We start from the raw sequence: 16,582 nt of genomic DNA, 5'->3' as shown, positions 1-16,582 counted from the left end.
CAGGGCATTCTCGTAGTTTCACCCGCCCTGTGGAATGCCCGCCTACCAGATGTCAAAAAAATAAACAACTATCTGACTTTGAGAAGACATCTCAAGGGAGCCCTGTTTAGGGAAGCTTTTAATATGTGATGAATTATTGTATTTTAATATTTTGCTGGAAGCCTCCCAGAGTGGTTGGAGAAACCCAGCCAGACGGACGGGGTATAAATAAACTATTGTTATTGTTTTAAGGACTTTCCCATGCAATATGGGAATCCACATCCATCTGAAGTTCAGGAGCAGTTGGACAATCCCCAGATTCTGGGGATCTACTTTTGTGGCCATCTGGTAGAAAAAGGGGAACTGGGTTTTATCATGCATAGTAGGAATAGTGTATCCATAACTTGCCCAGGATGCAAAGGGAGAGGTGAGTGCTTTGCTGTGGTTCCAGGACAAATCTCAGACAGTTGACCAACTACAGTCCCACACACATGCACACAAAGAACAAGACAAAATGCTGACCGTGGAGAACGGGAGGAGGTCTTCCAGGAATGCCTCCAGACACTCAATATTTTGTGGGACTGAATCACTTCCCAGAATATTAGACTAGCGACTCAGCTACATTACTCAAAAAACTGTGTTTTGAGGATATGAATTTGCTGAACTAATTGTTAAAGAGGGATACAAAAAGGAGGCGTGAGGAAGTCAGGAAAATAAGTTAATCAAAGATGAATAACTAGAAAAGAGTGATTTGTGTTTGCCTTATTTTATTTGTTGTGTTTGTATTCTATGTATTGTGAAAGATTGTATTGTTGTGTCTTTTTTGTGTGTGTGTGTGTTTTATTGTTGTAAGTTTGGTTGTATCTTTTTATTGTTAAACCTAATAAAATATTATTATATAAAAAAAACCTGTGTTTTGAATGCATTGTAAACAAGCAACATAGTTTTTTTAAAGCAGTGGTGGGGTGGCATAGGGCATCTGACACCAGTGTTGAGTGCTCCTGCTTCCAGGTTCAATCCCACCCTCACCTTTGGGAGAGTCCAAAAAGGAAAGAGTGAAAAGCCCATGGCAGAGGCACAATTCCGTCTTAACACTGAACCAGCCATACCTGTGGGATTTTGTAGATGCTTGACACAGGTGACATATGTCTAGAAATATCAGCTTCAGCATCTTCAAGAACAGCCAACAGGTTATTCCTCTTCCCACAGTCATAGTTTGGAATGTCTGTGTGCCCAGTAGAGAGCAGGTCTAGCAGGGCATCAGAAGTCATCCTTGCATTAGAATAATGATCATAGATGACATAGCCGAGGGTGACGTTGGGTAAGAGCCTGGGGTCCTGATTGATTTCACAAATGGCAGCCAGGAAGGACAGGACATTCCAGAATTTCCCACGATAGCCACTGGAATGAAAAAGTGCCCCCCTCCACTGAATGAAAACGTTTCTAATTCTTGCTGTATCTAAACTCTCAGCTGTTTCCAGCACAGAAAATAAAACGAGTCCACCCTGAGATGCTCAATTACCTTCCATTAGCGGCCTGTGGGAGAGAGGAAAGGCCCATCAGCCTCACTGACGGTGGACTGACACCATAATGAAACTGACCACAACTTTCACCATCATGAACATTTCATGAGATTGCGTTTCAGCTGTGTTTACAGTCAGCTGCATTATTTACCCCCTTGTAGGTTTGGATTTTTAAATGCCACTTTGCACAATCATAACATTCTCAAATGCAGCATACTCATTTTCAGTCAGGACTTCAGCATCAGCTGCTGCTGCACCTTCAACTGATATGCACCCAAGTTCATGGTCCTGGCCTATGGGGGCAACTGGAACCTATCAAATCAGAGTGTGCCTCCAGACAGTCAATATTTTGCAGGAGGGATTCCAGCGCATGGCAGAACTTTGTTTTCCTGCAGTTAAAGATTTCTGCCATAGTGCAAGAAAGGCCCCTTTTAAAAATGGTTTGCAATTTTGAAAGTTACACAAAAATGCACAGAAAAGTGTAGAATGATTAAATGATTAGGGGGAAGGCATGTGAACCCCTCTTATGCAAATGTGGGTGGATATTCCAATGAATATTCACTGTTTATAATCTCCCTGCCCACAAATCACAACAAATGTTCCATTTTCCCACCTTCACTGCATCAAGCAGTTGGTCCCTTACCTTTCCCTCCCCGACCTGGCCACAGTGATCCATGCAATGGCCACCTCCAGGCTTGACTATTGTAATTCGCTCTACGTGGGGCTGCCCTTGAAGCTGTTCCAGAAACTCCAGTGGGTGCAGAATGCTTCAGTGAGGCTCCTCACGGGGTCTCTGCCAAGGGAGCATATTCACCCAGTGCTTTTCCAGCTGCACTGGCTCCCGGTGGAGTACAGGGTCAGATTTAAGGTGCTGGTTTTGACCTTTAAAGCCCTTCACGGCCTAGGACCCTCGTACCTACGGGACTGCCTCTCCTGGTATGCCCCACGGAGGACCTTAAGGTCCATAAATAGCAACACCCTAGAGGTCCCGGGCCCTAAGGAAGTTAGATTAGCCTCAACCAGAGCCAGGGCTTTTTCAACACTGGCTCCGGCCTGGTGAGACCAGGGCCCTGCAGGATCTGATTTCTTTCCGCAGGGTGTGTAAGACAGAGTTGTTCTGCCTGGCCTTTGGCTTGGAGTCAATTTGATTTCCTCCCCCTCTTTCTTTTTCCTTTCTCCTCCTATGATGAGGCTGCCTTTTTAATGTTTTAATGTTGTATTTTAATCTTGTTTTTAAGTTGTATTCATTCAACTTGTTTTTATTATTGCTTGTTAGCTGCCCTGAGTCCGGCCTTGGCTGGGAAGGGCGGGGTATAAATAAAATTTATTATTATTATTATTATTATTATTATTATTATTATTATCAGCACCACATAATCAAGTAAATCAGGATGAATGCTGAATCAGCAGGGTGTCTGGAGAAGCCTTGAATCAGGTGGAGAGCATTATTTTTTGGTTGACTGATTCATTGACTGAATTAGAAGCAGGATGTCACCTCACGTTCCTCTCAAAAATGGGGTCCATTTTAGTGGACCCAAAGTAGAACTTTGGACAAATCCCTTGAGTTTTCATGAGAAGCAAAGGAAGGGGGAAGAGTGATGTGTCAGGCGTGGAGAGTTCTCTCCCTTTGGTAACATCACAGATAAGAATGAACAAGCAGTTGATCTATTTATAGTCCTTTTAATACAGCATCATGTTGCAAGCAGAAATACACAGCTCTCCGCAAGGAGGGCAGTTGGCTGCTCTAAATCCTCCTTCTGACTTCCGTAGCGTTTTAGGTGCCAATGGGAAGTTCCTCCCTCCCTCTAACTTCTTTGCTCTCTGATATGTTCAATCCTCCGAGTCTGTGGTGAGGGGGGTTCCCCACACTCTCAAGTGACATCTCAACTAGCTGCCCCCTCCTTTCGGGTTCCCTTGTCATTGTCTCATACCTGGGCAACTCCTCCCTCAGCTGTTCAGCTTCTGTCTCTCTCTCTACTTCTAAACACGCTGTGGAAAAGGGTGTGTGTGTGACTTTTCCCCTCCATCGGACAGGAAACTGGTCTGCCATAGAATGCATTCCCCAGTCGTCATCTTTGGACTATTCCCTGACATGTTGTGATCATTTGGGTTGCCCTTTAAAAAAATTTTTTTGATGTGCTATGGGGTGCTGCAAGGTACTCTTCTCTCCCCAGCGCTATTTAAGATCTATATGCTATTTAAAATCTATATGAAGTCATGGGGTGTGGTCATGAGGAGTTTGGGAGCAAGGGGCCACCAGTATGCCGATAAAACACAACTCTAGGGACATGGATGGCACTGTCATCTACTGATCCAACGACAAACTGGGGAGGAGTTATCCCCAAGTTATCCCCCCAGGGAGCGGGGCCAAGCAATGCCTATTGGCCGGTTGGTCCCACCCCCTGCGGAATGCCTGCACCTAAGCCTGGCACAATTGGTCAATCCGCAGGCAGGCTGCAACCCTCCCCAGCAGGGCACCAAATTGCGGACGTTTGTCATTGGATCTCCCACCCTCCGTCCCCTTTTTCATATGTCTTATTTCCATACTAAGACCTTCCTATGAACATTGTCAGCTGCCATATTTGGGGCCTGGTGTCGGAACTCTGCACAACCAAGCTACTCCTCCGCGGACATTCTTCGTCATCTACTCTGATAGTGATTAACGACCTAAGCCTTTGATGAGGCTCTAAGCACGTTCTCATTCCCCAGAGTATACAAACATCAGCAGAAGGACGAGAAATATATGAGCTACATTGCTACGTTTTATTTCAAACTACGCAGGACAGAAAAGAATATACATCTCTCTGTGAAGGCAGAGAACCAACTGGAAGAAAGAAACAGGAAATGAGTAATAACAACATCCGTCTCCCGTCTCCCGTGAGACTTCCAACAGTCTGGAATGTAAACAGAGTCTTGTGACTCCAAAAACTGCACAGTGGCATAAACAGAAATCTAACACCTGGCAGGAATTTTTCCATTTGGCAACTTGGCCCTGGCCATTTGATTTTCACCTTCCTCATAGCAATCCTCACAACTTTGTGAGGTTAGGCATTGGGTAAGCCTTAGTCTTGGCTGCAGGGGAGGTTACAGCCTCTGTCCGCCCCTTCTTGGTTAAGTGTATCCTGTCAAAGGGATCTGTGAGGAGTTGCTTCTGTCCGGATGCCCAGCAGGGGGCTAGGGCTATAGCACTCCTCCAACAGGGGCCCCTCGGTGGTTACCCATACTTGATGTAAGTCATGGGGGGCAGGTGTGGATTACCCTTAGATGCACCCCCAGCAGATGGACTGGGGTGGAATAAATGGCTATACGCAATGCCGATGCCAAACCATTCACATCTGTAATCAATAGAGTTGTGGCTCATTTGGACCCAATGTTATGCTGTTGTCTTGTCTGGTTTTTCATCACTTAGGGAGTGACAGGAACACAGGAGCTTGACACACAATTTGTGGGCTCTTTGGATGATTCCCACTTATAAAGGAGCAAGTGCATAGTTTGGGGGTACTCTTGGATACCCTTTGTCACTAGAGACCCACGTGTCCTCTATGGCTGTTTGTGAACAGGAATAGCCTGACCACTGGAGTAATGGAAAACTTGGAGCTGGACTACTGCAATGCACTCTTTCTGGGGCTGCCCTTGGGTCTACTGCAGAATCTTTAGTTGGTGCCAAATGATGTAGCCAAATTATCCTTGCGAGCTTTTGGTCAAGAACATCTGGCAGCCCCCCCCCATTTGAAGGACTATCCACTTAAACCTATTTTCTGCTTCCTGCAACTTCCATTCCTGATCCACCAGAGGACCTCTTCTCTTATTCCATAACTACTAAGCTTACCCAGGAGGCACTTGTTGAAAGCTTTTTTGGAAGTCCAAGTGTTGGTTTGTCTGTTTCTTTATTAAATTTGTACACCGCCCTTCACCCAATGATTTCAGGGTGGTTCACAGCATAAAAATACAGGATAAGACCAAAAAGTATATGTCAGAGCTACCCTAGGTCCCAGCTCACAAAGGACCAACGCTGCTTCGTTGTTAAGTATAAAAGTCTTTATTGAAGTTCAGTTTCACTTCCAGAGCCGCAGCGCGCAGCTCCATGTCTCAAGTGTCAGACCGCTGATGCTCCGTCTGAGTCTCCTCCCCCTTGACACCAATTTAAGATTCTAGCCTTGCTCCACCTTCTCCGCTGCTCCTTCCTCCTCTGGGTCCGCCTGCCCGCCGGGGTTCCGCCCTTTCTAGCCTCTTCTCCCGCTGATTCCCCTGAGCCTTCTCCCTCCCTCCGGCGGGCTTTAGGAGCTGGTTCCCCATCCGGGTCTCCTGCTGTTCCGCGCGCCTGCACATTTGAACTTGGCGCGCGCGCCCAGCCAGCAGCTTTCCTCCTGACCGTTCCACTGCTGCTGTCACTGCTTCCCCCTTCGGGGGGGCTAGCTGCAACTGACCTCCCCTCCGTTGGAGGCGTGGTCAGCCCTGACTCCCTCTCTGGAGGAGACACTGCCCCTGACACATGTGACTCTTCCCCCCCACTACGCTCTGGTGGGGAAACTGGTCCCGATCCTCCACTGCTGCTTTGGGGTTCCCCTCTGGCTCCTTGTTTCTGGTGCGTCCCCCCTGGGACCCCCCTTGCCCTGACCATCGGCGCCCCCTTCTGGGAATCTTCTGATTCGCTGGAGAAGCTCATGGAATCTCTCGGGCCACTGTCATACTCCCCTACGCTGCCCTCGGATTCTTCCCCTTCGCTCTCCCAATCCTCTCTCCCCAGTGCTCCTGCTCCGGATTCCCTGACAGTATATAATAAAAACAAGAACAAAAACAAAAACCTACAAAAAAATCTGCTGAATCGCTTCTGTCTTTACGTGCAATTTCAGTTCCCTTTTTCACCTCTCAAATTCATCAAAATAGCCCTATCCTGTGTTAGTATCACGGGCGGGCGGGCGGGCGGGGGATTCTGCCAGAGCTCACGTAGAATAGTTCAGGTAACTTCTAACTCTTAATTTTGGGATTTCTCACCAATCTTTGGCATTTGCATCTCACAGTTTGGAGGCAGATCTTGGAGTTTTCGCAAACATGTTTTTCTTCAGCCCTGCAGTTGCAGGTGGAGCTGCATAAAGTGTCTAGAAACTTGCAGAGGTGGTACTTCTTCTCCGTATAATTATCAAAATGATAGTGTGTGTTGTTTTTTTGCTTCCAAAGATCACATCTGAGTCCACTAAACGTGATGTTATGGATCTGAGGCAGAAAGGTCTGGCAGATATATGCCTCCTAAGCCACTCAAAACTTGGGGGGGGGGCTGAGATTTAGGACAGATGATACCTGCACCAGAATGAGGTTGGCTTGACTTCTCTCCACTTCAGATGTGATCCCTCTGCAGGGCTCCGTTAGTAAGAAGAAAGTTACTGCATCTTGCAAGCACCACAACAAAAGACTTCTAATTCTTTGTAAGGGAGGTGCTCGTTTCTGGGAGGAAAAAGATGGTCCTCATTCTACTGCTTCTACTGCCTTATGGGGACTGTGGGAAACTGAAGACAAAATGCCTCTTGTCTTTGGAAAGGGATGAGATAGATTCACCTAATTATTTCAGGCCAGGAGACCACCTCATCAGTGGGGTCATCTCTGCCACAAACACTGTGTTTCATCCTCATATCTTTAGCCAATGTCCTTCCACCAGCTTTTATTGGTAAGACATTTTGTGGGGATGGAGTTCCTGGTGTTCCACTTGCTACCATTTCCATGAGATCCAACTCATCTCCAGTTACTTTCAGGGGCCTTTCTCATGATCTGGTACCTGCCTTTAAGAACATAAGAAGATCCCACTGGCAGATAAATTTGGGGGTGATGAGGCTCTCAGCCGCTACCAGTCACAATGGCTATGTTCTCCATTCACTGTCACAGGCACTATGCCTCTGGGTACCAGTAACTGAGAATCTCAAGTAGGGGAAGAGTTCTTGTGCTTCTCAGTTTTCCATGTGCATCTGGTTGGCCGCCTTGAGAATGCTGGAACAGATGAGCCTCGGGGCTGATTCTGCAGGATTCTTCTGAAAAATGGTGGTAGGAGAAGGGTGTCTTTTTGCCTTAGGTTTAATATACAAGGGGGAAATATCTACTTTCTCTAAGCAGAATTATGATAGTGCTTTCTGGATCTTTTAATCACTGTCTTAGATGCCTGATAATGATGATGATTATGATGATGATAATAATAATAATAATAATAATAATAATAATAATAATAATATTTTTATACCTCACCCATCTGGCTGGGTTTCCCCAGCCACTCTGGGCAGCTTCCAACAAAATATTAAAATACAGTGGTCTGTTAAACATTAAAAGCTTCCCTAAACAGGGCTGCCTGCTTCAAAAAGTCTGGAAGTTGTTCTTCTCTTTTACATCTGGTGGGAGGGTGTTCCAAAGGCCGGGTGCCACTACCGAGAAGGCCCTCTGCCTTGTTCCCTGTAGCTTGGCTTCTTGCAGTGAGGGAACCGCCAGAAGGCCCTCGGCACTGGACCTCAGTGTCCAGGTTGAACGATGGGGGTGGAGACGCTCTTTCACATATACTGGACCAAGGCCGTTTAGGGCTTTAAACGTCAGCACCAACACTTTGAACTGAGTTTGGAAACGTACTGGGAGACAATGTAGATCTTTCAAGACCAGTGTTATCTGGTCTCGGCGGCCGCTCCCAGTCACCAGTCTAGCTGCTGCATTCTAGATTAGTTGTAGTTTCCAGGTCACCTTCAAAGGTAGCCTCACATAGAGCGCATTGCAGTAATCCAAGTGAGAGATAACTACAGCATGCACCACTCTGGCAAGACAGTCTGCGGGAAGGTACGGTCTCAGCCTTCGTACCAGATGGAGTTGGTAAGCAGCTGCCCTGGACACAGAATTGACCTGCGCCTCCATGGACAGCTGTGAGTCCAAAATGACTCCCGGACTGCGCACCTGGTTCTTCAGGGACACAGTTGCCCCTCCACACCTGCCTGCCTCCTCTCCCCCAAAACAGTACTTCTGTCTTGTCAATCTGTTAGCTGCCATCCATCCTCCATCCGCCTCCAGACACTCACACAGGACCTTCACTGCCTTCACTGGTTCTGATTTGAAAGAGAGGTAGAGCTGAATATTAGAGGTAGAACAGAAATATCACTTGGACAGTGCTGGCATGTATATAATTTCTCCCCCCAGGAAAGGACCCACAAAGTACTGGCAGCTCCTCTCCTTCTTGTATGCCATTCAAGCGATCAACCAGAATCAAAAGCTGTTACCCAACATCACCCTGGGCTACAGCATCCATGAGAACTTTTTTGATGGAAGGGTGACCTATGATGCTTTGCTAGACATGCTGTCACTTGGGCAGCTGAACTTTCCAAACTACAGCTGTGGTAAACAGACTAACTTACTGGCTGTTCTCGAAGGGTCCGACTCTCAAAACTCCATCCAGATTTCAAACGTGTTGGGCATCTATAAAATCCCACAGGTAGGAATGGAGAGAGGTATAAGCCCAGTCTCATGTTGGGCTTAGAAATATTTAGGCTTTGATCTGAAATCAAACAAGATACAAATCTTCCTTCTCTTCCCAGGTCACTTATGCTTTTGTCTCTCATGTTCTGAATGATAAGAGGCATTTCCCTTTTTTCTACCGGATGGTCCCCAAAGAAGAAGCCCTGTACCCAGGGATTGTCAAGCTGCTCCAGCACTTCCGATGGACCTTGATTGGCCTCCTTGCACCAGACAGCGACAATGGAGAGAGGTTCCTGAAGAGCTTGACACCCGTGCTCATCAAGAGCAGTGTCTGTGTTGTCATCTCACAAAGCATCCAAGGACTGAATACAAATGGAGTATACATGCCTCGTCTTCCATTCCGCAAGTGGAGGCAAGTGCATGTATTTGTTTACTACGGGGAAGTGACTTATTTCTTAGATGGACTACTCATCATACAAAGGTTTTTTGACATAGGGATGAAATCCATTGTTGGGAAAATCTTCATCACAACAGTTTTGTGGGATGTCGCCCTGGAGCTGATGTATAATGACATATCTTTCCAACACATCCATGGTATATTTTCCTTCTTCACTGAGACAAGTAAAGGGGCAAAATACAGTGATTTTCCACCCTTTTTCTCTGGTATTAAGAAGTTTTGGGAGGATGCTTTTAATTGTTTCTATTTAAAGCATGCATTCTCAGTGAAAGGCCGGACAAGATGCAGAGAGAGAGGGAAACTGGAGAGGCTTCCCCAAGATGATCTGGAAAGAATCCTCTCTCTAGACAGCTACAGGATCTACAACACTATGCAAGCCGTGGCTCGTGCCTTAAATGCTGCATATTCATCTAGATCTAAGCAGAGGGGAACTGAGAGAATGGGACTTCAAAGGCTACAGCCATGGCAGGTATTTTCTTTCCCTTCATAGACATCACATCTGAGCATGACAATTGATTGTAGTGTTGAAGATATTAAATATTGTGCAGTTTGAAACGATTGGAAGCATAAGAACTGGAAGCATTCATTTCCTTTTGGAAATGAATTATCATCCAGGCCCATAGAAATATTATTCACTCTTTACTGGCAGAACTCTTCATAACAGAATGAAAACCTCATTCTGTCCAGCACAGGCTCGGGATCTCTCTCTCTCTCTCTCTTTTACTTTCAGGAGAGCTTCCTTTACATATTGCCTCTATTGAGTTTTGGAGCCAAAGACAAAAAGGCAACTCCCTTCAAAAAGGAGATATTGCAATCCAATACCTTCATCACATGATCTAAGGTTACAACACTCACATGTTAGCTAGCAGAGAACAGCAACCAGTTAGTTAATCTTAATCTCAGCAAGAGCCCAGAGCCCTTTAGAAAAAAACTACTATGGAAAAAACCCAAGGTTTGCAAAACACATTACCCATTTTCCATTTTAAACCTTCCTTAATACATATACTTTTTTCAATTCTGTTTACTATTCTTATTCTTGCCTCATTGCACAGCCCCCCCGAGCAATTGCTCCCATCATGTGCCCAATTCTCCTTTCCCCGCAAGTTGGAATTATTTTTGGCAGGGGAGATGACATTGGTCAGGCTGTCTCTAATCTCTATTCCTTTCACACCCGCTTGACTCTGCTCTGGCTCTCTGCTCCCTCCACCAAGCTCCTGCCTTTCCCTGCTGAAGCCCATATTAGAGATTTCATTCAGTTTGCCGTGAAAGGAAAAACGAACCTAATTCACTCTTTCTGAAAGAATCCAAGGGGGCAGCATCCTTCAAAAAACATGCTTACTAGGAGAAAATCATACAGAAATGCTAAAGAATCATAGAATCATAGAGTTGGAAGAGACCACAAGGGCCATCGAGTCCAACTCCCTGCCAAGCAGGAAACACCATCAGAGCACTCCTGACATATGGTTGTCAAGCCTCTGCTTAAAGACCTCCAAAGAAGGAGACTCCACCACACTCCTTGGCAGCAAATTCCACTGTCGAACAGCTCTTACTGTCAGGAAGTTCTTCCTAATGTTTAGGTGGAATCTTCTTTCTTGTAGTTTGGATCCATTGCTCCGTGTCCGCTTCTCTGGAGCAGCAGAAAACAACCTTTCTCCCTCCTCTATGTGACATCCTTTTATATATTTGAACATGGCTATCATATCACCCCTTAACCTCCTCTTCTCCAGGCTAAACATGCCCAGCTCCCTTAGCCGTTCCCCATAAGGCATCGTTTCCAGGCCTTTGACCATTTTGGTTGCCCTCCTCTGGACACATTCCAGTTTGTCAGTGTCCTTCTTGAACTGTGGTGCCCAGAACTGGACACAGTACTCCAGGTGAGGTCTGACCAGAGCAGAATACAGTGGCACTATTACTTCCCTTGATCTAGATGCTATACTCCTATTGATGCAGCCCAGAATTGCATTGGCTTTTTTAACTGCCGCGTCACACTGTTGGCTCACGTCAAGTTTGTGGTCAACCAAGACTCCTAGATCCTTTTCACATGTACTGCTCTCAAGCCAGGTGTCACCCATCTTGTATTTCTGCCTCTCATTTTTTTTGCCCAAGTGCAATACTTTATATTTCTCCCTGTTAAAATTCATCTTGTTTGTTTTGGCCCAGTTCTCTAATCTGTCAAGGTCGTTTTGAAGTGTGATCCTGTCCTCTGGGGCGTTAGCCCCAGAATTCTGATGAGTTTTTTTATTTTTTAAAAAATGCTACAGAAATGTGGAGAACTGAATTTAAGATTGGGGTTTGTGTGTGAGAGAGAAAACAGTATGAACCAAAAGTGACAAGATCCCTCCATTGCTATTTGAGTTTGCAACCAGCCCTAAGCAAAGGGGAAGTGGATTGTCAGTATGCTTCCATTATTATTATTATTATTATTATTATTATTATTATTATTATTATATAATTTTTATTAAATTTTCAATCGAACAATTCCAAATAAACATTTTACAAATATCCAATGACTTCCCTTCTTCTCTTTCCATGGTTCATTTTACATCCCTGTATATTTTTTGCTATAACCATTCAAATCAGTTTTCTACTTTTACATCCATCAAACATTATTTATGTGGTTGAGTTTATCTTAATGCTGCCACCATTTTCAGCTGTATACACTTATTTTCCATATATTCAATAACTGCTTCCCACTCTTCTTTCAATGTATCTTCTTCTTGCTCTCTTATTCTGTATGTTAAATCTGCAATTTCTGCATATTCTGTCCACTTAAGCTGCCAATCCTCTTTAGCTGGGACCTCGCTCACTTTCCATTTCTGGGCCAGCAAAACAGGGGCCTATGCTTCCCTTTATTCTAAATGCTCTCATCTTTGCTTCTGTTCCAGCTCCACCCTTTCCTAGGAAACACCCAGTTCTACAATTCTTCCATGGACAGAGTGTATTTGGATGAGAACGGGGAGCTGGCAGCCGACTTGGACATTGTGAACTGGGTGGTGTTCCCCAATAAATCCGTCCTCAGAGTGAAGTTTGGGAGTATCGACAGACAGGGATCCCCAGACCTGAAGTGCACCATCGACCAGGAGGCCATTTTGTGGCCCAAGTGGCTCAATCAGGTGACGGGGAATGGGAATCATGCCTGTCATTTTGCTCTCTTTTCTATGAGCTCTAATAAGTGCTCCCTGTTCTGTGGGCTGCTGCCCTCACTTGCCTGTCAACTCCAGCACTGGGCCGTTGTTCCAGATAGTTCCTACAGCTCCTCTGCTCAGCTGGGTGCCAAAGAAGGCTTCCTGCTAAACTGTGTGTTTGGGGAAAGGGGGGCTCCTTGCTTTTCTCTTGTTACATGAATTTTATCGGTAGTGAATAGCTCATGGCCCATATACAGAACTTTATTTAATGGAGGTCCTTTGTTTTTTTCTGAATTTAATCATGAATCATTCATGTAATGGACAGTGATGGGAAATGCTGAGTTTCAAGCTATAGTCCAGATGCTACAGCAGATGACAACATACTATGCCTCAAAGAACAATTCTCATTGACGCTCTTCGTCTTTGTGCCTAGACCCTTCCTACTTCCAGGTGTGTGGAAAGCTGTCGCCCTGGATCCGTCAAGGTGATTCAGGAAGGGAAGCCTCTTTGCTGTTATGAATGTCTTCCCTGTGCAGAAGGGACCATCTCCACTCAGGAAGGTGGGTGACTCCAAGGGAAAGGCTTGCCTTGGGGAAGACAGAAGGGTTCAGTCAGGAATCTCTCAAAACCATTTCTGGGCAGGATCAGGCTGGTATGCTTCATGTGTGGGAGAGAACTGGGTGGTTCAAATCATCATCATCATCAATCTCTTTTTATGATTATAGTTTGTGATATTGTTCTAAAATGTATCATCATCATCATTATATATAAATATATTAAGCTGATTGGGAAAGGAGGATATAAACATGTCAATCACTAAATGCCTGCCCACCCATTTCCCACTTCTTAGCCCTACTATTCATCCTTACTCCAAAAAATACCTTTGATCAAATGTGAAGGAGGGAGGTCTAAACCACGGAGCCTCTTGGTCTTGCTGATCGGAAGGTCAGCAGTTTGAAACCACGCAACGGGCTGAGGTCCTGTTTCTCTCCGAGCTTCTTCCATCCTAGCAGTTCGAAAGCACACCAGTGCAAGTAGATGGATAGGTTTCACTGCAGTGGGAAGGTAAACGGTGTTTCCGTGCGCTCTGGCATTCGTCATGGTGCCCCTTTGCGCCAGAAGCGGTTTAGTCATGCTGGCCACATGACCCAGAAAGCTGTCTGTAGACAAACACCAGCTCCCTTGGCCTGAAGCAAGATGAATGCTGCACCCCATAGTTCTCTTTGACTAGATTTAACTGTCCCGGGGTCCTTAAGCAGTGAGATTCTTATGGACCTAGGGTAGATATTAGACTTCTGCACAGACCCCTGATCCTCCTTTTGGCCCTGGTATAGGGGGCTCCAAGCAGCCCAACCTGCCAGAGGCCAAGCTGGGGATCTCCAGCCCTGGAATCTGTCCCACATTTCTTCGGGGTAGAGCTAATGTTTAGAAAAACCTAATTAAATACCTGTAGTGATCTGTGGCTGTCCCAGACTGACTTGGTCTACAACTGAATCCCTCCCCAGAGGCTAGATACTGCTCAGGGCTTGGCTGAATCCAGAGTAGTAGACATTACTCTTTCTCTCTCTCTTTTGCAGATGCAGACCATTGCAAAAAATGCCCAGAAAATCAGCATCCAAACAAGAACCGAGATCAATGTGTGTTCAAGCATATCACCTTCCTAGCCTACGAAGAATCTCTGGGGGTTGTCCTACTTTCCCTTGCCCTCCTGGGGTCCTTAGCCACAAGCTTTGATTTAGGAATCTTTATTAAATACAACGAAACTCCCATAGTCAAAGCCAACAACCGGGACCTCTCCTACATCCTCCTCGTCTCCCTCCTGCTTTCCTTTTTGTCCTCCTTCCTGTTCATTGGGAGGCCAAGGAAAGGGACCTGCCTGTCCCAACAAATAGCCTTCAGCATCATCTTCTCTGTTGCTGTTTCTTCTGTGTTGGCAAAAACCATCACTGTGGTTCTGGCCTTCCTGGCCACCAAGCCAGGGAACTCAGTGAGGAGATGGCTGGGGAAGAGTCTGGCCAACTCCATTGTCATTTCTTGTTCCTGTGTCCAAGTTGTCATCTGCATGATCTGGCTGGGGATCTCACCACCATTCCCAGACTCTGACATGCACTCCCAGCCTGGGGAGATCATCCTGCAGTGCAATGAAGGGTCTGTTGCCATGTTTTACATTGCCCTTGGCTACATGGGCTTCCTGGCGGCCATCTGCTTCACGGTGGCTTTCCTAGCCAGAAAGCTGCCTGGGGCCTTCAATGAAGCCAAGATGATCACCTTCAGCATGCTGGTCTTCTGCAGTGTTTGGGTGTCCTTTGTGCCCACCTACCTGAGCACCAAGGGGAAGTACATGGTAGCCGTTCAGGTCTTCTCCATCTTGGCCTCCAGTGCTGGGCTCCTGGGCTGCATCTTCATTCCCAAATGCTACATTATTTTGCTGAGACCTGATCTGAACACAAAGGAGCACCTGACAGCAAAAACTAAAAATAGCACCTGATTCTTAAAATATTATTTTTCAAGAAGGTAGGGAAGTGAGATTCTTGAAAAATGATGTTTCAGTTTAAAAAACCATTACCCTCATTTGATCATGTAGAACCAACCAACTTAATGGAAGTAGTTATGAAATTTGGATCTGGCTGAAAATTTGTTAAAACTTAGATATAGATCACATAGATCACAGGGAATTCACATTACCAAAATTTTGTAATTATTCTTGGAAGGGAACAAGGATGTCCACTGTCACTCCTGTTATTTCTCCAAGTGAATCTCCAGCCCCCGGCTCTCTCACTTCCTCATTCATCATCACCTCCTCTGCGGGTGCTGCTAAGTACCCTCTGTCTTTGAGCTCTTTGCTCTCCTACTTTTAAGGCTCGCTGGGTTCTGGGAGATGGTGGGTCTAGAATGCTTTCTAATGACGTGTCAGCCAGGTGTTGCTCTGGCTCTCCCATGATTTCCCAACTTTCCCCCTCATCTGCCTCTGAGCCGTGACTTCCGTCAAACCCCTGTTGTCAATCTATACTGTCTTCTTCCTCTTCCTCCTCCCTGGGAGGGTCAGGATGGAGAGGTGGCCTCCCCCATTCCTCCCCGGCCCTTGGTCATCTTGGTCACTCTCCACCCCATACCTGCCAACTCATCAATCTCTTCCTTAATTTATGGTGCCCAGAACTGGACACCGTATTCCAGGTGTGGTCTGACCAAGGCGGAATAGAGTGGGACTATTACGTCCCTTGATCTGGACACTATACTTCTGTTGAAGCAGACTAAGATTTCACTTTTATAAACTTTATAGAACTGTTTAGAACTTTTACAGCTGCCTGGAACTTCCAAAACTGTGTTGGAGAATCACGGGAGGCGGGAGCCATCCGTACTCCAGGCACCAGGAAGCAATCAGGGTGCGTAGCGCAATCAAAGTGGTGCGGGAACTTTATGATCCTTGTGTTCAGGACCCTTGTGTTTCTGGGACCCATAGATGGCTGTGGGGACATGCAACAGACCACGCTTATAGAGAGTTTGCATGAAACCCACAAAAATGGTTAGCTCCATTGGGCCCTTAACTTTAGAAAAAGGGGGAGTTTCAGGGAGCATGTGGAAGATTGGGGGAAATCAAAACCCATTCCTCCTGATCAGAATTGATGAGTTGATGACCACTGTAAGCAGATGAAAACATTAGCAAGATTGCAATAACACTTGTAATGTAGCAATTGCTATGGAGAAAATGGAGTGATGTAAAATATGGACTATTGAACAGTATGCAGTTGAACCCATGGAGGGGAAGCTGCGAAGTCCAAAGATTTGGAGAGATCTTTAAATATAGATATGTATGGCTGTATTGTTATAATCTTATACTTGTAAAATCAAATAAAAACTATTAAAAGAAAAGATTTGATGAGTTGGTTGTGTTGAGTGCTCACAGCCCATCCCAAGCAAAACATTCAGGTTCATTGGGCCCTTAATCCAAAATGGGGGCTGAAGGGGCCACATGGGTCAGGGGTACTTGAAACCCATTCCTTGTGACCAAGAACAAGAGGAAATTCACATAGGGGGTTCAAGCAACCCAGCCTGAAAACAATATT

The 16,582-nt window shown here is 45.7% G+C and overlaps 1 protein-coding gene across 1 annotated transcript; it reads left to right on the top strand.

Annotated features, from left to right (window-relative positions):
* Positions 1 to 8,637: 8,637 nt before the first annotated feature.
* LOC310754998 (vomeronasal type-2 receptor 26-like) lies at positions 8,638 to 15,006 on the top strand (the record flags this gene model as incomplete). The annotated part of the gene is made up of 5 exons (XM_083631665.1): positions 8,638 to 8,952; positions 9,056 to 9,862; positions 12,279 to 12,506; positions 12,952 to 13,078; positions 14,096 to 15,006. The coding sequence occupies 5 exons, from the start codon at positions 8,638 to 8,640 to the stop codon at positions 15,004 to 15,006; spliced, it is 2,388 nt and encodes a 795-aa protein (XP_083487791.1).
* Positions 15,007 to 16,582: the final 1,576 nt, after the last annotated feature.

The sequence above is a fragment of the Podarcis filfolensis genome (genome assembly GCF_964270895.1).
Source record: "Podarcis filfolensis genome assembly, contig: HAP1_SCAFFOLD_74, whole genome shotgun sequence".
Taxonomy (NCBI): domain Eukaryota; kingdom Metazoa; phylum Chordata; class Lepidosauria; order Squamata; family Lacertidae; genus Podarcis; species Podarcis filfolensis.
The sequence above is the reverse complement of the archived record's forward strand: the minus strand, read 5'-3'. Positions and strand labels throughout refer to the sequence as shown.